We start from the raw sequence: 22,808 nt of genomic DNA on the forward strand, positions 1-22,808 counted from the left end.
GCAGATGCCTTTAATAAACAGATACAAATGCAGTGATACAAGAACATCCAAGATAATACAGAATCAATAAGCAGACCACACTCAAATGGGGTCGGCCAGAAGCTGTTCAGGGAGGGCTCCCCACTGACTATAATTTAAGGGATGAGGAAGAATTAGGCAAAAAGGTGGGAGAAGACAAAGCAAGGGCCATTCCAGACACGTCATCACAAAGACACGATAGTTAGAAGTAGCTTGATGGTGTAGGAGAGCTGCAAGGCACATCCACGGTATAAGGGTGTGGAGCAAATTGCGGGGGAGCTGACTGAGCATCTGTGTGCCTGGCTGGGCACTGTGGGTTTTGAGAAGCAAGCCTGTGAGCAAGCTCAGGGAAGGCCTGACCTCCCAGCCCATCGGCAGTGCTCTTGTGCCCACCTCTCCCCCAGTGAACTGCCTTTCCTCATTCCTTAGCTCCATCTGTACAGTTGGAGACTGTCACTAAGAGGCTATGAAGGAACCTTGTCAGGACTTGTCCTTCCCTTTCTTGGTCACTGGCCATCTGGTTTCTGAAGAGAACCACTGGCAGCTGCAGTGCCTCTGCTACAGCCAGGCTGTCCCAGCTGCTCACAGAACTCAAGCTCAGCCGTTCTCCCTCCACTGACCTTGACCCAGACTTTCCCTGGCATTATGACTAGGGGACCAGGACCCCTGCTCCTGGGGTCTAGATACAGACCTTCCAGAAACACAGATGAAGAGCCCTGGCAATGCTTGTTAGGGGCATATCCTCACCCTGGCTCAAGAAATTGCAGGCTGTCAGCATGAATCACAGCTGGGCCTTTCATATTCAGTTCCAAATTCTCCTCCCAACTGAACAAAGTTGAGAGGGACTGGGATCCCAGGCTAGGCAGGATGCTATGTTGTGGATGACAGGCGCTCTACCCTCCGCCACCCCATCCCCTACTTCCCTGTCTTTCACAGCCTAAATGCCTGGTTGGTACCCAGTAAACAGCACAGCAGGACTGATGTTTGGCATGTTTCCAGGCCTCATCATGCCACAACTGTTGGAGGAGCTACTGTCCCTAGTCTCCATCCTGATTTGGAGGCCTTGTACTATCTGTGGATAATGATAAGGTTACTGCTGATGAGGCAACCTGACGCTTTAAAGTGTGTATCCACCAATTTGCCTTCAACAAAGATTGTTGCAGGCTGTCTAGTATCCTACATTGGTGCCCCAAGGTTCTGTGCCTTTGAGGAGAAATTTCTGCAGAAAAAGAGCTTGTTGGCCAATAGCTCCACAACAGCCTAAGATTCCCCTTCTCCTTCAGTAGAGAAGACCTGCCATGTGAACCTACTCTCCCTGCTTGGCCCACAGACTAAAGGCTAGACTCCACAGTCTGTCACCTCCTCATCTGTCACCTCTCCCACCATGTATCCCCACCTTCATGTATCCTCTTCAGGCGCCTGGAGCTGCACCTCATTCCATGAAGGCACCTGTGTGTGTGTGATTCATGGTTTTGTGTGTGCTCTCCACTTTGTCAAGGATCACTTCTGTCAGCATACTGCTGTTCTTCAAGGCTCAGCTTCCTCAGCCAGCCCTGCCCACTCTTGGGCAGAGTCAGCCGCTTTCTGTTGTGCTCCCACGTTGCCTCTTGCTCAGAAGTACTTACCACAACTTTCCTGGGCTAGGCGCCTCCAGCTCCTTCCGGGGGTGAGCCACCACCTCAAAACTCATTTTATTTACAAAATAAACAGAGCCCTCAGCATTGTAGAGGGAACGTCCCACAATCTTAGACTCAGACCAAGGCTCGACTTCGCTGTGGTCATCTTGCAAGTTTTCACCACAGCCTTGCCTAGCCTGGGCTACTCTTAGGGCAGGCTTAGAAGGAAGTACAGCTTCCTGAATTAACTGATGTTTAGTAAGTGGTGGTGGAGGAAAAGGGTGGGGTTTGAGGATATTACAACTCGGGTCACCCCTGAGTGTCACTTTTGGGTACATTGGGGTGCCTCACATTGCCAGACAAGAGCTCAGACCCGAGGAGAGTGGCAGCTTCTGTGTGTTCCAGGTAAGCGCCTCTGTCTACTGCCTGTTCCTTCCGCAGCTGCCTTGTCCCCACCCCTCCTGTTTGGCTCACACGAGGGGAAATGGACACTGGAAAGATTAAGCCAGCTGGTTCTCTTAATTTGTTTTTCAGACGGAGTCTCTCTCTGTCACCCAGACTGGAGTGCAGTGGCACAGTCAGGGCTTGCTGTAGCCTCAACCTCCTGGGCTCGAGTGATCCTCCTGTCTCAGTCTCCCAGTAGCTGAGACTACAGGCGTACACCACCACACCCAGCTAATTTTTTTATTTTTTATTTTGGAGAGATGGGGTTTTGGCATGTTGCCCAGGCTTGTCTCAAATTCCTGGGCTCAAGTAATCTGCCCGCCTCAGCCTCCCAAATTGCTGGGATTACAGGTGTGAGCCACTGCACCCAGCTTGCCAGCTGGTTCTTGATGGCAGCTCCCAACATCAGCAGAGGTCCCAGGGGTACTTTTCAGAAGGAAAACTCACTTCAGGTAGCCCATTCAGCTAAGGAAAGCCAAGGGTCCCTTACTCAAACATGTGCAGACCCTAGGCTGGGCTCTGGGGATACTGCAGTGAAGGAGACACGTCCCTCCCCACAAGGAATCCCAGTTGGAAGAGACAGAGCTGAATACATGTACCTACCATATACATATTAAGGCTACTTGGGGGTTACTTCACAGATTCTGTCATGTAAAAATGCTGAATAAATATTCAATGGATGAGGGAATGAATGAGTGAGTGAATGAATGAATGAGCTACCTAGGCCTTGAAAGGAGAAGGCCATGTGTGTAGCCCTTCTTTCTTTTCAAAGGTAACTGCCCCAGTTACTTTATTTTATCCTTGAAATAGACCCGTAGCATAGAACAAGCATTTCACATCTCTGTCTGATGGATTTGGAAAGAGCATAGGTAGGTGTGGTTTGGGGGAGATTTATCAGAAGCTGATTTGTTGCTTTATGAAATAGGAGAACTCCCCACTCCCCTTGCTTCCAGTTTTAGAAAGGTACCTTAGCACATATGCCAGACTCTGTACTGGCCATGAATGCAGAGGTGATCAGTTTAGGTGTGGTAAGGAGGTGAAGAAACTAGAAGCAGAGGTATCAGGAAGCTGTTGTAATAATCAGGCTGGATGATCTGGTACAGTGGCTGTGGGAATGGGGAGGAGGGGACGCAAAAGAGAACTCTTAGCCTGAGATCCAATTGCATAGAGGAGTTTAGGGTCAGGATGTGCACAGGCAACCTGAATGGGTGTGTGAGTGAGCACACTGCGATGCCTCCAGTCAAGGAGAACAGAAGAGCTTTGTGGGGGAAAACCGATGGAAAAATGAATGTGGCTTTGTTGAATTTGAGGAGTTTCTCCACCATCCAGTTAGTGATGTCTAACAGACCATTGGGATTTTGGATTTGGCTCAAGCCAAAGGTAGATTTGGGAGCCCTAATATAGCTATCAATGAAACCTTGGGAATGGGTGAGATAAAGGGAGTGTAGAGGGAGGGCATGACCAGAAACTTGAGAACCCCGTTGTCTAAAGGAAGATAAGTTACTGATGAAGACTATGAGAGACTCAGGAAGGAGACCTAGGAGAGATTGGCTGTGAAAGCCAAGGACAGGGAGAATTTTGCAGCAAAGAGAATGACTAGTGGATTTGCATGTCTGAGAGAGGGCAGTAAAGGTGGGGACTGAGGAAAAGGCTCGGGATTGGGCAGTTAGGAGTCTAGTGGAGGGCAAATTAGTGAGAGTAATGGGAGAAGGTGAGGAGGGGATTGCTGGGGTGGGAAGGTACTAGATTTCCAGAAGTTTTGCTGTTGGAAGGAAGAGAGATGAAGTGATTCCGTGGACAGATGTCTCTTCCCATATTGGGCCCTCCGCTGTGTGTCCCTTTTCCTCCACCCCTAAAGGGCACCCGAATCACGGAGGGCTCCCTTGGGACTACTGAACGGCAATACCACCTCCTGCTCAGATGAGCAAATATCTGACATTTCTACAGTTCTTCACAGTGTGCAGAGGACCATTAACTCCTTTAATCCTCACAAGAACTTAGCTTGCCATGTTAGAAGAGGAAATTGAGACTCATAGAGTTTCGGTTCAGATTCAGCTACGTAAATCTGAATGCACATCTAAGCAAGTTTTTTTTTTTTTGAGATGGAGTCTTGCTCTGTCACCCAGGCTGGGGTGTAGTGGCTCCCAAACTACTCACTGCAACCTCTGCCTCCTGGGTTCAAGTGAGTCTCCTGTCTCAGCCTCCTAAGGAGCTAGGATTACAGGTGCCCACCATCACACCCGACTAATTTTTATATTTTTAGTAGAGATGGGGTTTTGTCATGTTGGCCAGGCTGGTCTTGAACTCCTGACCTCAGGTGATCCACCCATCTCGGCCTCCCAAAGTACTGGAATTACAGGCGTGAGCCACGGTGCCCAGCCAAGTTCTTTTGCTTTCATTATCTCATATGCACCACAAAGCCCTTTGATATATGTTGGTTCCATTTCGCAGATGAAGATTAAACCTCGAGGTTGAGAGTTGTGCTCCCCCTGCCTTGTGAAGAGCCGGGTCCCCACCTCTGAGCACCAGCCTCTTTCTGCTCTGCATCACTGCCCGTCAACGCCCACCTGATGTTTATGTTGTACATCACATTTCATAAAGCACTTCCCCAGGTGTTACTCTATTTAGTGCTCACAACAGCCTTGTGAGGGTAGATATTATTTCTTCCTGTTTTACAGATGGAAACTGAAATTCAAAGAAGTCATAAATGACCTGCCCAAGGTCATGTCACTAGTAGAACCCCCACCCCTGTCCATGAACCCTGTTGCCTTCAGGATGAAAATTCATGTGTCTTAGCCTGGGATAATGGCTGTCTCTATCCAGCCGGCCTGCTTCTCTGTCAGATCTTTGGTTCTTTCTTTGTTCCAAGCTGCTAGCACGTCCCTGACTGCCCAAGCACAGCAGCATGTCCATCTACTGCCTGTGGCCATCTCTCCCACTGCCTGTGCTAATCATACTGTGATTGTTGATGAGACTATGAGGTCCCTGAGGGCAGGGCCTAGGTCTGCTTCATCTGTATCGCAACATCCAGCATAGCAGGCATCAGGAACTAGTGAATGTGAATGAATTGAGAGAATTAATGAATGGCATTTGGACTGAAATCAGCCTTTCCGGTGCTCTTTCGTTATGCGTGCTTCTGAAAAACGAGGGCCTTCTGATTGACTGCTACAGGATCTTTGATGGTCAGAGGTTCTGAATTCTGCCCCCAACTTCCTCCCTGGTCCCCTTCAGAAGAAAGGAAGTTGTTCTGGGTTACAGACTCCTAGGACCTATAGAGTAAGTGGTTGACCCAGGTTGTCCCTTTTCTCCCATAGGTGGCCAGCCTCCACTGTGGAAGTTCATGGACTCCATTGGGTCTGAAGGGTTGCAGCAGGGGGAAGAAGCCCTGAGTTGCCCTGAGGAGGGCTTGCCCCGGCCCTCAGACAGCTCAGAGCTGGTAAGTTCAGCACTGGGTCCCTGTTCCATGCTTGTTCAAGGCTGTCAAGGGCAGCGTGACTAAAGCTGCCACAGGGCCCTGGGCTCTCGCCCACGCAGCCCCTTTCCACTTTACAAAGCTTTTCATATCTGAGATGGTAACAATCTCCTTTCCAAACAACTGCAAGGTTGAGATGATCATGTTACTAATAGTGATGAAAAGGGGCAGAAAGAAGTGATATGACTTGAGTTTAAGACATGGCAGGAGCTTGAGCTGAGGTGTTTCAGCTCCAAACATACCACTTTTGCCACCTGACACACAGGTGCCGCTCCTGCCCCAACTGGGTTGACACAGTCTAGAGTGGACCTTCCCAGGGTTCTCTGGTCAAAACCTGTGTTCTTGAGACCTTTTCTTTCCCACTTCAGTTCCTCCTGCATGTCTTCCTCAATGTAGCCACTACGGTCAGGCACACAGATGATTTTAGTGCCAAACTCATGCCTAAGGCTTGCTCAGATGCGAGTTTCTCCTTTTTCTGTCATCTTGACCAAGATTTAGAAGCTGTCACATACCACACCCTTTTGCAGGAAACCCTTGTGTAAGCCATTTCATATCTCTTAGTCTCTGTTTCCTAATCCGTAAAATAAAGTCTAACACTCCCCACCCACGAAGGCTAATGGAGATAAAGGACTTTCATGTGGCTGGGTGCAGTGGGTCACGCCTGTAATCCCAGCACTTTGGGAGGCCAAGGCAGATGCATCACCTGAGGTCAGGAGTTCAAGACCAGCCTGGCCAACATGGTGAAACCCCGTATCTACTAAAAATACAAAAATTAGCCAGATGTGGTGACAGGTGCCTGTAATCTCAGCTACTCGGGAGGCTGAGACAGGAGAATCACTTGAACCCAGGAGGCAGAGGTTGCAGTGAGCCGAGGTTGTGCCACTGCACTCCAGTCTGGGCAACAAGAGTGAAACTCCATTTCAAAAAAAAAAAAGAACTTGCATAGAGGAGGTGCCCACTGAAGTGTTTTTGAGTCATTCTCTGCAGTTTCTTTAGTTTTCTGGCGTGTTCTGTCATCCACTTGACTAGGCTTGTTGCCCAGATTGTGGCGGCGTTACCCCTTGCTGCATTTCATGCTCCCACTTCCCCCTTGTCCAGCCTGTACCCCAGACCCTGCTGCAGACAGTTCTCCTATGTCCAACCGACAGCCACAGCCGAGCCTCAGAAGTGAGCAGTGACTGCGCCATAGTGCCTGCCCGGCCAGTACTTGCTCTAGGGCCTGCCGCCATCTCCTCCCTCACTTCCTGCCCCTCCCTGAGGACACTCCTGTGCAGGCTCACATCTGCCCTGCTGGGTCCATCATATATACCTGCAGTTGAAAGAATTCCCTTTGGCTTTGGGGGACTTCACAGGGACACCAAATTTCTCTCGGTCCCGGGCTCCCCACTCAGCAGCACGGGCCTTACCCTGTTCTCCCCTTACCACAGCCTTAGGTTGAGAAAAGGTTAGTTAACCATGTGTGGCCGGTTCCCAGCCCTATCTCAGAGGCCCTTCCCAACGCCTTCGCCCAGGTTTCTCTTTGTCATAGAGAGGGTATGGAGTCAGGCGCCTCAGGCTGGTTGTGCTTCGTGCTCTGAGGAAAGGGAACCCGTGTTCCGCTGGGCATCTCCTGCTTGTAACACTGTTCCTCCATTTCAGGGTTGCTGTCTTCTCAGTCCTCATGGCATCTCTGAGAAGTGGGTACTATTGTTCCTGCTAGATAGAGGGGTCACTTGCTCAGAGAAGTGAGGTGATAGGCCTAGGCCAGCAAGTTGGTGACAAGAGCCAGTGTTGAAACCACACTGGACTTCACATGCTCTCTGATGCCTTTCTCCCAGCTCTTCCTGGGATGTCAGGAGTGGCTCCAATAGCTTCTCCTGGCTTGTGTGCGCCTCACCAGGATCTGCCAGGGAGGTCCTTCTGTCTTTCCTGCAGTTCTGCTGTCTCCTAGTCTCTCCTCCTGAACATCTCAATGTGCCCAAGAGGAAAAGGAAGAAAAACAATTTACCCAAGCCATTGACTTGTCCATGACGCTACTGTTTTCATTAAGCAATACGAAAACGCCCCTCCCATCCTAATGGCCTTTGCACTTTCACATACATTATAGCCTTTAATTCTTATGCCACCACGACCATCCGATCAACAAATCCTGCTTCCAGCTAGTGCTCCTCGTGGCCCTGAGATACAGCCTTGAGCAAGACATAGTCCCTGGCATTGGGGGAATTCCAAGTACTATTATTTTCTCAGTTTTCCACAAAGAAGTGACTGAGGCTCAGAGAGAGGTATGACTTTCCTGGGATCGCAGAGCCAGAAAACGGGAGTGCGAGGGTTCGGGTGTAAGTTTTCTCAAGCTAGATCGTCTGGGGTTTCTTTCCAGCAACTTTCATCAGCCTTGAGTTCTCTTCAAGGGAACTTGCTAGTTTGTATAAAGCTTCACATTGATGTGGAAACATCTCTGCAGTCAGACAGATCTGGGTTCAAATTCTGCCCTACCCCTTCAGAGCTGCTTGGCCAGGCAGACCTGCCCTCTCTGAGCCTCCATCTCCACGTTTCTAACATTTGGGTGGCTGGTGCTCAGAGGGGCAAGGCTGAGACTCCGCCTGTCCTGCAGCTCTTTGACTTCGCTGCCCACTGCCTGAGTTCCTGGATGTGCAGGCTGTGAGCAAACGTCTGAAGCTTGGCTTCAGCTTCTCTTTCCCTTGTCACCAGAGAGTCTCAGAGTGAGGTAGAGTGGGCATGGGCAGTCCTAGCATGCATGGCTGCTGGAAGCGTGTGCTGTAAGGTGAACACGTAACTGGACATCTGGCACCCTAGTTGGGATTATTTGCCTCCTTAGGGATCTGTTTCCCATTCTTTTCCTAAAGCAGGAGATGGGGCTGAGTTGTCCTTATCTCCCTCAACTGGCAGACTCTCCTCCTAGCCTCTCCTCCCTGGAGGGGCCTCATGATCCAGGTGCCTGGTTATTATTTCACAGATAAAGGTCCAGTTGGGGGCAACAGGTCATTGAAATGGAACTCCTGTGTGACAGGAGGTGGGGGCTTTGGAAAGTCTAAGCCTGAGGAGGATGGAGTTGCTGGGCTGTGACCCTCTAATGAATCCAGGGAGGCTGTTGGGGCTTCTTTGAAGGATGAGCGAGAGGGTCGCCTAGGGGAGGTTTTTGGCACACAGGAGTGAGGTCCCTGGGGCTCTTAAGCTACTGGGCTTCTGGTGGAGTGAGAGCCTGGAGTGTCCCAGCCTCTGTCTTCCCTGCCTTCTCCCCTGCCCCTTCAGACTCTGATCCACTCCCAGATCTGTCTTCCCCAAATCCATCCCCTTGCTCTTCCCCTGGATCTTCAAATGGCTTGTTCCCTTTCTACATTTAGGTCACCTCGTCAGAGAAACCCTCTTTGAGTCTAAAAATACCTCTTTCTACCCTGGTCACTCTCTAATTTCCTACCTGTTCCCCCCTTTAATAGTCACCATCACTACTGGAACCAAATTGTGTGCTCCTGTGCTTAATTTCTGTCTTCCACCCTGGAATCTGAGCAGGACTTGGTTGGTTAAGTGTGTATGGTGCTTAGAATAGAGCTGAGTGTGGAGTGAGGGCCTGAGCAATATTTCAGGAAGGATGACCGACTGAAGAAAGGACCATCCTCTGCAGCGTGGTCTCCAAATGCTTTTGAGCTGGGCTTTTGCAGAGTCTGAGAGTGGGTTAGGAGAGGGAAACACTCGAGGTTTGTTTGTGCATTTGTTTATTCTCTCGTTCACTCAACAACTCACTGAGAGACTCTTGCTGTGGGTCCTCGGGAACCAGAGAGCAATCATTCCTGGTACGGCAGGAATTCAAGCCAAACCCTGAATTCAAAGAAGAGGGGTGGGGTAGAGGATGTAGGGAGTTGAGAAGGAGCTGTAAGGTTATGGGGCAGGAGGAAGAAGGTGGGTTTTCTTTCCAGGACGAGCCTTCTGAGGATGCCAGAGCTGGATGCAGGCTGTCGGCAAGAGAGCCAGGGTGTGTGAAGAGCCAACGAGCGGGCTGGGCAGGGCAGGCCTCTGCCTTGGTTGGGGCTGGGGAGTCTGGCCAGCCCGGCAGTGCTCCTCCCAGAGGTTGGCCTGTTTGTCCCCAGGTGCAGGACTGCCTGCAGCAGTTCAAGGTGACGGTGGCACAGCTGCAGCAGATCCAAGCCAGCCTCCTGGGTTCCATGGAGCAGGCACTGAGGGGACAGGCCAGCCCTGTCCCTGCGGTCCGGATGCTGCCTACATATGTGGGGTCCACCCCGCATGGCACTGGTGGGTAGCACAGACTGAGATGCGTGGCCAGGCCTGGAAGAGGGTACTGATCTAAGGGAGGGAAATGTTCCTTATCCCTGTTCCCCATCTCTGTGGCCCCTTGACCAGACTTTGCAGCCTTTAGGAATTTGGGGAGTGGGCAGAGGGCTCTGGTCTTGCCAGCTGCATGCCTTTCTGTGACCTGCTTGCCCTCCAGAGCAAGGAGACTTCGTGGTGCTGGAGTTGGGGGCCACAGGGGCCTCACTGCGTGTTTTGTGGGTGACTCTAACTGGCATTGAGGGGCATAGGGTGGAGCCCAGGAGCCAGGAGTTTGTGATCCCCCAAGACGTGATGCTGGGTGCTGGCCAGCAGGTAAGCACTCACTGCCCAGCCTCTGGGGTCTGGGGGTCTGGCTGGGTGGCTGGCGCTCAGATGGGCAAGGCTGAACCCTCGCCTGTCTTACAGCTCTTTGACTTTGCTGCCCGCTGCCTGTCTGAGTTCCTGGATGCTCAGCCTGTGAGCAAACAAGGTCTGCAGCTTGGCTTCAGCTTCTCTTTCCCTTGTCACCAGACAGGCTTGGACAGGGTGAGGTGGAGTGGGCATGGGGACCATGGATGGAGGGTGGCTGTAGCCCCATGAAAGCCGTCAGAGGAGTAACCCAGCTTCTCTGCCTCCAGAGCACCCTCATTTCCTGGACCAAAGGTTTTAGGTGCAGTGGTGTGGAAGGCCAGGATGTGGTCCAGCTGCTGAGAGATGCCATTCAGAGGCAGGGGGTGAGTGGAGGGAGGGGTGACAGGACGGCTGCCCGTGTTGGCCTGGGCCTGGCACACATGTGTTGGGTCTGGGCTTCTGGGAGAGCTGGTTTCCTCTCCTCTTCACATCCTTCATCCAGTTTAACCTCAGGTACATGACGCTACCATTCCCATTGTATAGGTTAAAAAACACTGAGGCTGAGAAAGGTCAAATAAATGCTCAGGACCCTCGGCAAACAGACGTGAACAGACTGACCTTCTCCTCAAGGTTTTCACAGTCTAGAGGGAAGCGTTCTAATAAAAGGTTGTCCGTGTGGAGGAGGTGTGTGCGGACAGCTCTGGGAGCGCTAAGGAGGAAGCGCTGGCTGTTTGATCAGGGACTTGAAGGAGGAGTTTGCCTGGTACTTAGGCTGGGACTGGGGCGGAAGATCTAGTCTCAGAGAAGGCCACACACAGGAGTCTGAGTGCTGGAGAGAGGCTGATCCGTCTGGACTAAGCCCCTGTGGCGAGAAGCCAGTGCTGGGAGGAATGGGCTTAGGGAGCCAGGCAGGATGACAGTGAGGCTGGCAAGGCGCAGCCTTCAAGGAGGCGCTTAGCCTCAGGAAACTCATCCTGGTCCTGGGAGCTGCTGAGGTGGACATCACTGTGACCTGGGGCCTGAGGTGGGGGTTACGGAGAGACAAAGTGCGATTGAAGGAAAAGCTCCTATAAGGTGGGAGCCCAAAGCATCTGTGGCATAAGTGAGTGGGGCATGCAGACATGCGTTTCATGGACTCTGTGTGTCTCCTTCAGAGCCAGGGCCCCAGCCCTGCCCATCCCCCGGGCTCTCTGCTCTGGCCACTCAGGCCAGCCTTGACCTCTGCCCTCTCCGTCATCCAGGCCTACAACATCGACGTGGTTGCCGTGGTGAACGACACTGTGGGCACTCTGATGGGCTGTGAGCTGGGGGCCAGGCCGTGTGAGGTTGGGCTTGTTGTAGGTGAGCCACAGACCATTTGTGATGATGGGTGGAGGGTGCGCTGCCTGTCGGGCAGGCCCTGACAGGGTTGTCCCTGCCAGACACGGGTACCAACGTGTGTTACATGGAGGAGGCGCGGCACGTGGCAGTGCTGGATGAAGACCGGGGCCGCGTCTGTGTCAGCGTCGAGTGGGGCTCCTTCAGCGATGATGGGGCACTGGGGCCAGTGCTGACCACCTTTGACCACACCCTGGACCACGAGTCCCTGAATCCTGGTGCTCAGAGGTGGCCTGGCAGGGGGCCCTGACCTTTGGTTCCAGGCCCTGTCTATGACTGCTCTGCTCCCAACCCCTTCTGCCCCTGTTCTCAGGCCCTTAGGCCCCTCCCTGTCACTCTGAGGGTCTCCAGGGAGCAACCTGGGTGCCCTGGCCAGATACAAAGAAGGAAGGGCACAAAATTCTAGAACCCAGAATTGTCAACCCTTGGCTCTCCCTATTCCTGACTTTGGCCTGCCCTGACAGGCTGGGGGTCGAGGGTTGGAGGTGGCTGAGCAAAGTGCTCTCTGCCTTGTTTTGGGTCCTGCTTCCTCTCCAGGAGGCTTCTGAATGTAACCTACGTCAGAGGGGGCAGTGGTGTCCGGGCATACACCCACCTGTCCTCTGGGAGACCATTTGTTGCTTCTGGAGCCTCTAGTTTGGGGGCTTCCAAGAAAATAATCCTCCTTTGGGAACTCTTGGAGGTAGAGCCAGGTAGACTGAGGGCTTAGAAAAGGCTTCATCTAGCCGCCCTTCCCACCTGCAGGTTTGAGAAGATGATTGGGGGCCTGTACCTGGGTGAGCTGGTGCGGCTGGTGCTGGCTCACTTGACCCGACGTGGGGTCCTCTTCCGTGGCTGCCCCTCCCCTGCCCTGCTGAGCCAAGGCAGCATCCTCCTGGAGCACGTGGCTGAGATGGAGGAGTGAGTTGGGGAGCCAGCGGCTTAGTGGGGTATTCTTGGCTTGGGGGAAGGGGAGGATTCTCTGTCCCCAAGGTAGCCATGGGGCTTTAGTGGGATGGAGAGCTTCTGGGCTGAGCCCCAAACCAGCTCCCTGTCCTCTCCAGCCCCTCTGCTGGGGCAGCCCGTGTCCACACTATCCTGCAGGACTTGGGCCTGAGCCCTGAGGCTTCGGATGTTGAGCTCGTGCAGCGCGTGTGTGCGACTGTGTGCACGCGGGCTGCCCAGCTCTGCGCTGCCGCCCTGGCCGCTGTTCTCTCCCGCCTCCAGCACAGCCGTGAGCAACAAACACTCCAGGTCGCTGTGGCCACTGGAGGCCGAGTGTGTGAGCGGCACCCCAGGTATTGTGGAAACATGGTCCGTATGAGCAGGTGGCATGAACACGTGTGTGATACACACCCAGAGGGCACTCTGGGATCACGTGTGTGAGTCAGTGGACATGAAGGGCACTCAGGGAGAGAGAGGGCCAGGCTGAGCTATGGGAGGCCAGAAGACATTCAAGGAGAGAAAAGATGCTTCCCTTTGTATGTGCAAGGGTGGAGGTCATGGGGACATTGGGGCATATGGTTGGCGCACAGAACAGATTTAGAATTGAAGTGAAGTGATAGGGGAGGCTGGTCATGGTGGTGCATGCCTGTAATTCCAACATTTTGGGGCTAAGGTGGAGGATCATTTGAGCCTCAGAGTTAGAGGTTGCAGTGAGCCATGTTCACACTGTAGCACTCTAGCCTGGGTGACAGAGCGAGACCTGGTATCTAAAAAGATTAAAAAAAAAAAAAGTGATAGGCCGTGGGCTTTAGCAGGCCCCAGGGGTCCCGGGCCCAGCTGCGTGCACCTGTGTGTATCTGGGGGTCCAGGGCCAAGCTGCGTGCACCTGTGTGTATCTGGGGGTCCAGGGCCCAGCTGCGAGCACCTGTGTGTATCTGGGGGTCCAGGGCCCAGCTGCGTGCACCTGTGTGTATCTGGGGGTCCAGGGCCAAGCTGCGTGCACCTGTGTGTATCTGGGGGTCCAGGGCCAAGCCAGGTACACCTGTGTGTATCTGGGGGTCCAGGGCCCAGCTGCGTGCACCTGTGTGTATCTGGGGGTCCCGGGCCAAGCCAGTACACCTGTGTGTATCTGGGGTCCAGGGCCAAGCTGCGTGCACCTGTGTGTATCTGGGGGTCCCGGGCCAAGCCAGGTACACCTGTGTGTATCTGGGAGTCCAGGGCCCAGCTGCGTGCACCTGTGTGTATCTGGGGGTCCAGGGCCAAGCTGCGTGCACCTGTGTGTATCTGGGGGTCCAGGGCCAAGCCAGTGCACCTGTGTGTATCTGGGGGTCCAGGGCCCAGCTGTGTGCACCCATGTGTATCTGGGGGTCCCGGGCCAAGCCAGTACACCTGTGTGTATCTGGGGGTCCAGGGCCAAGCTGCGTGCACCTGTGTGTATCTGGGGGTCCAGGGCCAAGCCAGGTACACCTGTGTGTATCTGGGGGTCCAGGGCCAAGCTGCGTGCACCTGTGTGTATCTGGGGGTCCAGGGCCAAGCTGCATGCACCTGTGTGTATCTGGGGGTCCAGGGCCAAGCCAGTGCACCTGTGTGTATCTGGGGGTCCAGGGCCCAGCTGCGTGCACCTGTGTGTATCTGGGGGTCCAGGGCCCAGCCAGTGCACCTGTGTGTATCTGGGGGTCCAGGGCCCAGCCAGTGCACCTGTGTGTATCTGGGGGTCCAGGGCCAAGCCAGTGCACCTGTGTGTATCTGGGGGTCCCGGGCCAAGCCAGTGCACCTGTGTGTATCTGGGGGTCCAGGGCCCAGCTGCGTGCACCTGTGTGTATCTGGGGGTCCCAGGCCAAGCCAGTGCACCTGTGTGTATCTGTAGGTTTTGCAGCATTCTGCAGGGGACAGTGATGCTCCTGGCCCCGGAGTGCGATGTCTCCTTCATCCCCTCTGCGGATGGGGGTGGCCGGGGAGTAGCGATGGTGACTGCCGTGGCTGCTCGCCTGGCCGCCCACCGGCGCCTGCTGGAAGAGACCCTGGCCCCATTCCGGTTGAACCACGATCAACTGGCAGCAGTTCAGGCACAGATGCGGGAGGCCATGGCCAAGGGGCTCCGAGGGGAGGCCTCCTCCCTCCGCATGCTGCCCACTTACGTCCGGGCCACGCCTGATGGCAGCGGTAAGGACCTGGCCTGAGTAGTATGGGACAGAAATATGGGCTCCTGGGGGTCACAGTGTGTGCTGGGCTGGAGCCACAAGGCCTGTCCTAGCACTGAGGGTCTCTGCTCCACAGAGCGAGGGGATTTCCTGGCTCTGGACCTTGGGGGCACAAACTTCCGTGTCCTCCTGGTACGTGTGACCACATGTGTGCAGATCACCAGTCAGATCTACTCCATCCCTGAGAGTGTGGCCCAGGGCTCTGGGCAGCAGGTACCCACAGCCTGAGCCTTGATGTCAGAGGTGGGGAGGGCTGAGCAGTGCCTACCACTGACCTGTCCTTCCCCACAGCTCTTTGACCACATTGTGGACTGCATCGTGGACTTCCAGCAGAAGCAGGGCCTGAGTGGGCAGAGCCTCCCCCTGGGTTTTACCTTCTCCTTCCCATGTAGGCAGCTTGGCCTGGATCAGGTGAGGGCGGACCAAGAGAAGTGATCGCCAAGGGCATTCTTCATGGAGTGGGCAGGAGGCTGGGAAAAAGGCTGGGTAGGGGGCAGTACTGTTGGGCTGGGCCTGCATACAGCCTCAGTTTCTCCAGACATGGTTTGGCCAGAGTTAGGGCCTGAGGCATTCGGGAGCAGGTCTGGCCTAGATTGGGGCTGATCAGAGGACAGATTGTCCATTTTAGCCGTAGCATTGGTATATGGGCCTCGGGGTCCTGCGGGAACCAGCGTTTGTTCCTGTCTAGCAGGGGCTTGAGGTCGCTTGGGAGTTTTTTGCCCTCTCTCCTCCTTTGTTTGTTTCCTTCTCAGTGCCTGGCTTGGTGTTGGGTGCCTGACTGGGTGGCAGAATGCCAGGCACAGGCCGAGACACACATCCCTACTCAGCACACACTTTAGCTTGTCCTTACACAAGGATGAGGGACTTCTCAATGCACACACCTGAAGCCGCCTCACAGAAACAATACCTCCCAGGCCTCTGGTCCAAACCCCCAGGAATGTCCCTCTCAACATACCCAACTTCTGCTTGAAAGCCTCTTGCCGAAGAGCTCACTGCCCCTGAAGGCAATGGTTGCATTCTTAGACACCAGTGGTCACTGAAAAGCTTCATCCCACCTACTCCAGCCAGCCTCCATCCCTACTCCTGCTCTGACCTCTCTCTGATATGCAACTCTTCTTCTTGGTTCTCCTTTTTGAGATGGAGTCTTGCTCTCTTGCCCAGGCTGGAGTGCAGCGATGTGACCTTGGCTCACTCACTGCAGCCTCCACCTCCCAGGTTCAAGCAATCCTCCTGCCTCAGCCTCCCAAGTAGCTGGGACTACAGGCACATGCCACCATGCCTGGCTAATTTTTGTATTTTTAGTAGAGACAGGGTTTCACCATGTTAGTCAGGCTGGTCTCGAAATCCTGACCTCAGGTGATCCGCCCACCTCAGCTTCCCAAAGTGCTGGGATAACAGGCGTGAGCCACTGTGCCCGGCCTGATATGCAGCTCTTTCTCTGCTCTCTTACGTGGTGGTCCTTTGGATGGTGCAGTGGACCACGTTCTGGCTGCTGGGCTCCTCCGCTCCAGGCTAAACCTGCTCAGTCCTTTCGATTATTCCTTGTAAGGTGTGAGAAGCAGGTGTGATTCAGTGTGCAAATCCAGAGGGGGCAAGAAACATAGTCTTATTACTTTTCTGAAACTGAACTTAATTTTCTGTGTTAGGTCCACATTCTTTTCAGGGGTGAAAACTTAACCAGTGTGGGGATTGCCTTCCCCAGGGGTCCCCTTGGCTCTGCAGCAGCCTTTGCTGTGCAGAATTTGCAGATGTGTGGGGAACTCAGGGAGATGCCCCAGCCCCTGCTCTCTGGGTACTTTCCTCTGCCACTTCGTCTCTTGAGTCTTGACACCTTCCTGGGCATTACCTGGGGAAGGAGGGTAGAGGCCTCCTCTGTTCTCAGATCTCTTCTGAGTAGGGATTTAGCCCAGAGGGGAGGGCACAGGACACCTGTCTCAGGAAGCCATGAACGACCTGGGTCTGACTTCCCCCTTCGCCTCCCCTTCCCCATACTAGGAAGAACGGCCCACACAGGGGCTATTACTCATCGTCTGGTCTCTCTCAAATGGGTTATTTCTCTCATTCTATCACATTCTCTGCTTTCTGTTTTTGAGACAACGAGCCTGGAACAATGAAAACAAAAGGGATAATAGGACATATTATTGGAGGGAAATGTTGATTACTATTTCTTTTTTTTGAGACAGAGTCTCGCACTGTCGCCTGGGGTGGAGTGCAGAGGCATGATCTTGGCTCACTGCAACCTCTGCCTCATGGGTTCAAGCAATTCTTCTGCCTCAGCCTCCCAAGTAGCTGGGATTACAGGCACCCACCACCACGCCTGGCTAATTTTTGTATTTTTAGTAGAGACGGAGTTTCACCATGTTGGCCAGGCTGGTCTTGAATTCCTGACCTCGTGATTCTCCTGCCTCGGCCCCCCAAAGTGCTGGGATCACAGGCGTGAGCCACTGCATCTGGCCATGGGTTACTATTTCTTTTTCTTTTCTTTTTTTTTTTTTTTGAAACGGAGTTTCGCTCTTTGTTACCCAGGCTGGAGTGCAATGGTGCGATCTCGGCTCACCGCAACCTCTGCCTCATGGGTTCAAGCAATTCTCCTGCCTCAGCCTCCCAAGTAGCTGGGATTACAGGCACGCGCCACCATGCCCAGCTAATTTTTTGTATTAGTAGAGACGGGGTTTCACCATGTTGACCAGGATGGTCTCGATCTCTTGACCTCGTGATCCACCCGCCTCGGCCTCCCAAAGTGCTGGGATTACAGGCTTGAGCCACCGCGCCCGGCCGACTGTTTCTAAAATCTTCTGCCCCAAAGATTTCCAGACCTACCCTCTGTGCTTCTCCTCTGAGCAGAGCAGTAATTTTCTTCCAACAGCTGTAGACGAATTCCTGCTCCCCCGCCCCCTCCCTCACAGGACACACACTGAAAAAAGACTCCCTTCCAGGTACAGTCAAGCCTATGCCACTAAGTTCTGTGTCCATTTTCTCACAATACAGGCACTCCACCTCCGCCCCGCCCAGGGGCCTGGGTTCTGACTGCTCCATTCCTCCCCAGTCTGTATTTGGAACACAAGAGTGACTCGCCCATTGACAGGGCTCTATCCCTGAAGCCGAGAATTCTTTCCTCTCGAGTAACTTGGCGTTCTTTCTGAAAGGCGGGATCTGCCATCTGGGCCTCTGAGCCTTCTCTGTCCTCCCCTGTCTCACACACAGCACTCCCTTTACCAGCTCTGTTCATTCCTAACCCAATTACAAAGGGCCATTCCTTCTGGGCAAATGTCTTAAAATGGCCAGACTCTCTGACCGTCTGGGCATTCTGGAACTAATAATGGAAAATGTAGGTTAGATGGTTATTAATAGGTTTTTCACACCAAAAGCCTCCTGGGGAGCAGGGAGCAGGCAGAGGGCAAGGCCTTCAACCATACAGCAAAGTAGGCAAGGAATCGTGCTTGGGGAGGGTGGAAGTCATAGGCTTGTGATGGATGCAGGCTTTGGGGAGGCAGAGTGAGCCTGAAAGGGCCTCCAGCTTCCTACCACTTCCTCTCTGTCCCACCCCAGGGCATCCTCCTGAACTGGACCAAGGGTTTCAACGCATCAGACTGCGAGGGCCAAGATGTCGTGAGTCTGTTGCGGGAAGCCATCACGCGCAGACAGGTAGAAGCCTGTTCTAGGAGTGCTTTGTGGGGTGTGGCAGGCCTTGAGGGGAGCAGAGTCTCCTACTTTGAGGGGGGAGCCCTCTGCAGTAGAGACCTCTTGGTCCAGTTCTGGTTGCTGTGACAACCGTGTTGCCCAGCAACTAGCAGCATCCTTTTGTGTGCAGGCAGTGGAGCTGAATGTGGTTGCTATTGTCAATGACACGGTGGGGACCATGATGTCCTGTGGCTATGAGGACCCCCGTTGCGAGATAGGCCTCATTGTTGGTGAGGAGGGCCCTGCCCTTTCGTGCCCCTACTGCTTGGCAATTTGCTGTCTTCTGTTGATTCCTCTGGTTAGATGTTTCCTTGGCGTTGGGGATGTGGGATTGCTCCTATCTGACCCAATGGGGCTCTGGAACAATCTCTTGGGCTGGCAGTCTGGAGCTTGGGTGTTTAGTCCAGCTCAGTGACTGAGTCATGGTCGTTTAAGCCCTTTGGACCTCAGTTTGCCCATCTAATAAATGAATCTGAGCTTTGGAGTTGTACAGATTTGGGGGAAATACTAGCTTTGTGTGTTTCCACCTGTGTGACCTTGGGCAAGTCATCAGAGCCCCAGTGTCCGCATCTCTAAGATACAGATAAGAACAGCAATGCCTGTCTCAAGGCATCATGAAGATGAGATGGGAGGGGACAAAGTTTAGCATGGCCCCCGGCTCATGGTACACACCTGGTATTTGGAGCTGGGTGGGGGCAGGGTACCAACGAGCAATGAGGGTCCTTCAGACAGTCCAAGATTCTGTCCTTATTAAGCACCTACTCTGTAGCCACAGACACATTAAACAAGAGGAAATCTCTGCCTTCTCAGAACTGACCACTCAGTAAGGGTTAAGCCCAGAACAACACGTGGCAGTCAGAGAGTGACTTGATTTTACATGTGGGCAGCAAGGCCAAGATCAGAAAAGAACGGGTCCCGGATGAGCGGGATTTGAAAAGAAAGCTCCGAAAGAAAGGATTGGGTTCTGTCGGGGAGGAGGGATCCCACAGCTCCTGGGCACTGGTCTCTCAACACGAGCCATGTGGTGGCCTCTCCTGGTGGGGAGCTTTTGAACTCCAGGACCTGGCACTGTTAGGCACTTGGGAGAGGTGTGCCCAGGTTGCTGTGTGCATACACAGCTGGACAGAGGAACTTCAGGTGTGGCCAGCAAGGAGCCTACCTGCCTGGAGCTGAAGCTGTGTCAGGAGAAGGAGACACCCTTATCCAGGGTGTGCCCTCTGCCTGAATGCCTTTTCCTTTCTGTGCTTCTTGGCATCAGTCACTTCCTCTCTGCTTTCCTGACCCTGTTAGCAGAGACTCGCCCCATGGTCTGGGCTCCCATGATGCTCTCCTCGGTGCTTCCACGGGGGGACAGAGGCTCCATCAGAGCTGGCTGTTCATTGCCTGATCTCTGGCCAGACGGTGGGGCTCCTCATCTTTGATTTTTCTCTGTGTCCTCCGCTCCTGGCCTAGCACTTCTTAGCTGGATTAAGGGACTGGCCCGGGAGCTTCGACCTCTCATCTGAAGAGAGATAGGGGTAAGGGGAGGGGGCATCACGTGTCTCCCAGGGGAATGACAAGATGGCTAGGCAATGTAGGAGCACTTGGGGGTGGTATGGTGGCTGCACTGATGGTGACATTGGTGGGAAAGGAAGTGAAGGTCCCCAGAGCTTGGAGCTAGCAGGGTCTGCACGAGGGATGTCGGGAAGGAAGGAGGACCAGGTCTAGGGACAGGCTGTGAGCATGAGGAGATGGAGAGGTAGAGAATGAGCCCGGATTTTCCATCTCGGTATGGGAAGTGCTTAGAGGGTCCTTGTCCGCATCCACAAATGGCTTCTACGTTGTCTGGCCTCTCTGCAGGAACTGGCACCAATGCCTGCTACATGGAGGAGCTCCGGAATGTGGCAGGCGTGCCCGGGGACTCAGGCCACATGTGCATCAACATGGAGTGGGGTGCCTTTGGGGATGATGGCTCTCTGGACACGCTCAGCACCTGCTTTGATGCAAGTGTGGACCAGGCGTCCATCAACCCTGGCAAGCAGAGGTGTGGGCTGGGCCCAGACGGTGGTGGCTGGCTGTGACCAGTGCTGGGGTCAGTGGCCAGTGGGGCCTTCTGCCGTGTGTGCACACACATGTTCACGCAGGTTTGAAAAGATGATCAGCGGCATGTACCTGGGGGAGATCGTCCGCCACATCCTTTTACATTTAACCAGCCTTGGCGTTCTTTTCCGGGGCCAGCAGACCCAGCGCCTTCAGACCAGGGACATCTTCAAGACCAAGTTCCTCTCTGAGATCGAAAGGTGCCTGAGGCCTACGTTGCCTCTCCTACTCCAGGGAGTCTTTCTGTCCGCTGTTGGGGACTGCTGGCCTGGGTGGTGTCGAGGTCCGCTCTGGAGGATGAAGTGGGAAGAGTCATGACCTGCCTCTCTGCTCTCTTCCTTCCTGGCCCCCAGCGACAGCCTGGCCCTGCGGCAGGTCCGAGCCATCCTAGAGGACCTAGGGCTGCCCCTGACCTCAGACGACACCCTGATGGTGCTAGAGGTCTGCCAGGCCGTGTCCCAGCGGGCCGCCCAGCTCTGTGGGGCGGGTGTAGCTGCCGTGGTGGAGAAAATCCGGGAGAACCGGGGCCTGGAAGAGCTAGCGGTGTCCGTGGGGGTGGATGGAACACTGTACAAGCTGCACCCGCAGTGAGTCTGGGTGCGAGGGCTGGGGAGGGAGGTGTGGCCAGGTGGGGCTGGCAGCCTGGGCTCACCTCAGCCCTCCCCTCACAGCTTCTCCAGCCTGGTGGCGGCCACGGTGCGGGAGCTGGCCCCTCGCTGTGCAGTCACGTTCCTGCAGTCAGAGGATGGGTCCGGCAAAGGTGCGGCTTTGGTCACTGCCGTCGCCTGCCGCCTAGCACAGTCGACTCGTGTCTGAGGAAGTCTCCAGGCTGAGGAGGTCTCAGCCCCAGCCTTGCTGGACCCGGGCTGGAATCCGCCTGTCTCCCAGCCAGGCCCAGCCACCCAGACTCCCTGGACATCCCACGTGTGACCCCTCTGTGGCCATTTGGCCTTGCTCCCTGGCTTTCCCCGAAAGAAGTAGCACTCAGGTTAGCAATATATATATATAATTTATTTACATTCACGTCCGATAAAATCCCTATGCGCCCCGGCGGCTGGGCAAGGCTGTGTACATAAGGCCAAGTGTAAGTGCGTGAATGCACTTAAGACAAAGTCAGGACACGAGCTTCGCACGACAGGCCCCGCGTGGGGCACCAGCCAGCCCTAGGGACGGGCACACCACGCCACACACACTCGCCATTGTACAGCCCGGGACTCCCATTGCATATTCACAGGCCCCGCCGGGCAGGGCACCTCGAGGCTGGGGGAGGGGCAGGGGCAGGGAGGAGCCGTGGGGTGTCCCTGGGTGGGTGGAGAGGGCAGCACGTGAGAGGCAAATGTGCACCGACACCGGGCGTGAGATGTGAGCAGCCTCAGGTGTACAGCATGAGATGTGTGTGTGGTGGGGGGGATGTCTGCATGACCCAGGAGGGGGATGCCTGTGAGATGAGCACACGAGGCATGCGTGGCACGTGCCCGTGTGGTGGTCGTGTGCCTGAATCCAGGGGCTACCCCCTGTCCAGCTGTGGCCCTTGGTCCTGGAGGCTTGGAGCCGGGCCCCTCAGACGTGCCCCTGCCCAGCAGGCACAGAAATGTTTGCATAAGGTCCGGCTCAGGCAGGAGCTCCGGGGCCCTGGCTCAGGCCCAGTGTGTGCGTGCATGGCTGTGTGTATGCGGGGCCCCTGGAGAGGGACGGGAGGAGAGGTAGCATCACACGCACACACACACACAGATGGGCTGGGCCCGGCCCAGGCTCTAGGCACTGCCCACCCTGGGCCCGGAGGCCGAACGTGAGCAGGTGGCAGTGCCAGCCTGGCCAGGCAGGCCATGGAGAGGTGGGAGTTCAGGCAGGGTCTGAAGGACCAGCGTTAAGGGACAACTTTGGCCGGGAGGGGGCCTGTCCAAGCAGCTCTCCCTGGTGTGGGGAAGGGCCCCTGTCCGGCTTCTGCCTGTCCCCGGTGGGTGCCAAAGCTGGTGAGAGTGTAGGCGTTGGACCTGGCCGGCCTCAGCACTCGGCCTCCGACACTGTGAAGAGGCCAGCGTCTGGCTGGCCCAGTCCAGCCACTGCTGCAGCCAGCTGGCTGAGGTTGCCGTTGGGGAAGTGCCGCGCCTCCCACAGGTTGAGGATCATGGCTGTGGGGCTGGGCTTGGAGGCAAAGAAGCTGAGATGGCTGCGGAGAGGAGGGGGGCCGTCAGCAGCCTGGCCTGGCCCCAGCCGATACCTCCTGCCCCCCAGGCCCACCCCAGGGCAGGGCCTCCCTCAAGTCAAACACACTGACTGCCCCGCCCACTAGTAGATATGGCACATCCCCCGCAGCGCCTCCTGTCCACCCCAGCCCCAACCTGGGCAGCACTGTCGGTGGCCTGTGCAGGCCCTCTCTGT

General features: G+C 54.9%; 2 protein-coding genes across 2 annotated transcripts in view; one reads left to right on the forward strand and one right to left on the reverse strand.

The window, feature by feature from the left end:
- The first annotated feature begins 1,759 nt into the window (after nucleotides 1–1,759).
- HK3 (hexokinase 3) lies at nucleotides 1,760–21,445 on the forward strand. The gene is made up of 19 exons (XM_012437946.3): nucleotides 1,760–2,039; nucleotides 5,393–5,514; nucleotides 9,633–9,795; nucleotides 9,992–10,146; nucleotides 10,240–10,359; nucleotides 10,452–10,547; nucleotides 11,406–11,505; nucleotides 11,586–11,769; nucleotides 12,286–12,441; nucleotides 12,585–12,818; nucleotides 14,333–14,628; nucleotides 14,743–14,879; nucleotides 14,958–15,077; nucleotides 18,216–18,311; nucleotides 18,478–18,577; nucleotides 20,187–20,370; nucleotides 20,471–20,626; nucleotides 20,780–21,013; nucleotides 21,098–21,445. The coding sequence occupies exons 1-19, from the start codon at nucleotides 1,886–1,888 to the stop codon at nucleotides 21,240–21,242; spliced, it is 2,952 nt and encodes a 983-aa protein (XP_012293369.1). The 5' UTR covers nucleotides 1,760–1,885; the 3' UTR covers nucleotides 21,243–21,445.
- The window catches only part of UNC5A (unc-5 netrin receptor A), a 66,143-nt gene continuing 64,750 nt past the window's right edge, over nucleotides 21,416–22,808 (reverse strand). The window contains exon 15 of the mRNA XM_021673425.2: nucleotides 21,416–22,596. Within this exon, the coding sequence (XP_021529100.2) occupies nucleotides 22,431–22,596 (166 nt within the window). The 3' untranslated portion in view covers nucleotides 21,416–22,430. The remainder of the gene's footprint in view (nucleotides 22,597–22,808) is intronic.

This window comes from Aotus nancymaae, unplaced genomic scaffold (genome assembly GCF_030222135.1).
Source record: "Aotus nancymaae isolate 86718 unplaced genomic scaffold, 86718_ANA_hifiasm-v0.15.2.pri h1tg000015l_1, whole genome shotgun sequence".
Taxonomy (NCBI): Eukaryota; Metazoa; Chordata; class Mammalia; order Primates; family Aotidae; genus Aotus; species Aotus nancymaae.

Coding starts and splice junctions, on each gene's coding strand:
- HK3 (XM_012437946.3), top strand. CDS start 1,886: ATGTTTAGTAAGTGGTGGTGGAGGAAAAGGGTGGGGTTTGAGGATATT. Junction 10,548..11,405: donor ATGCCATTCAGAGGCAGGGG/GTGAGTGGAGGG, acceptor TCCGTCATCCAG/GCCTACAACATCGACGTGGT. Junction 11,506..11,585: donor TGAGGTTGGGCTTGTTGTAG/GTGAGCCACAGA, acceptor TGTCCCTGCCAG/ACACGGGTACCAACGTGTGT.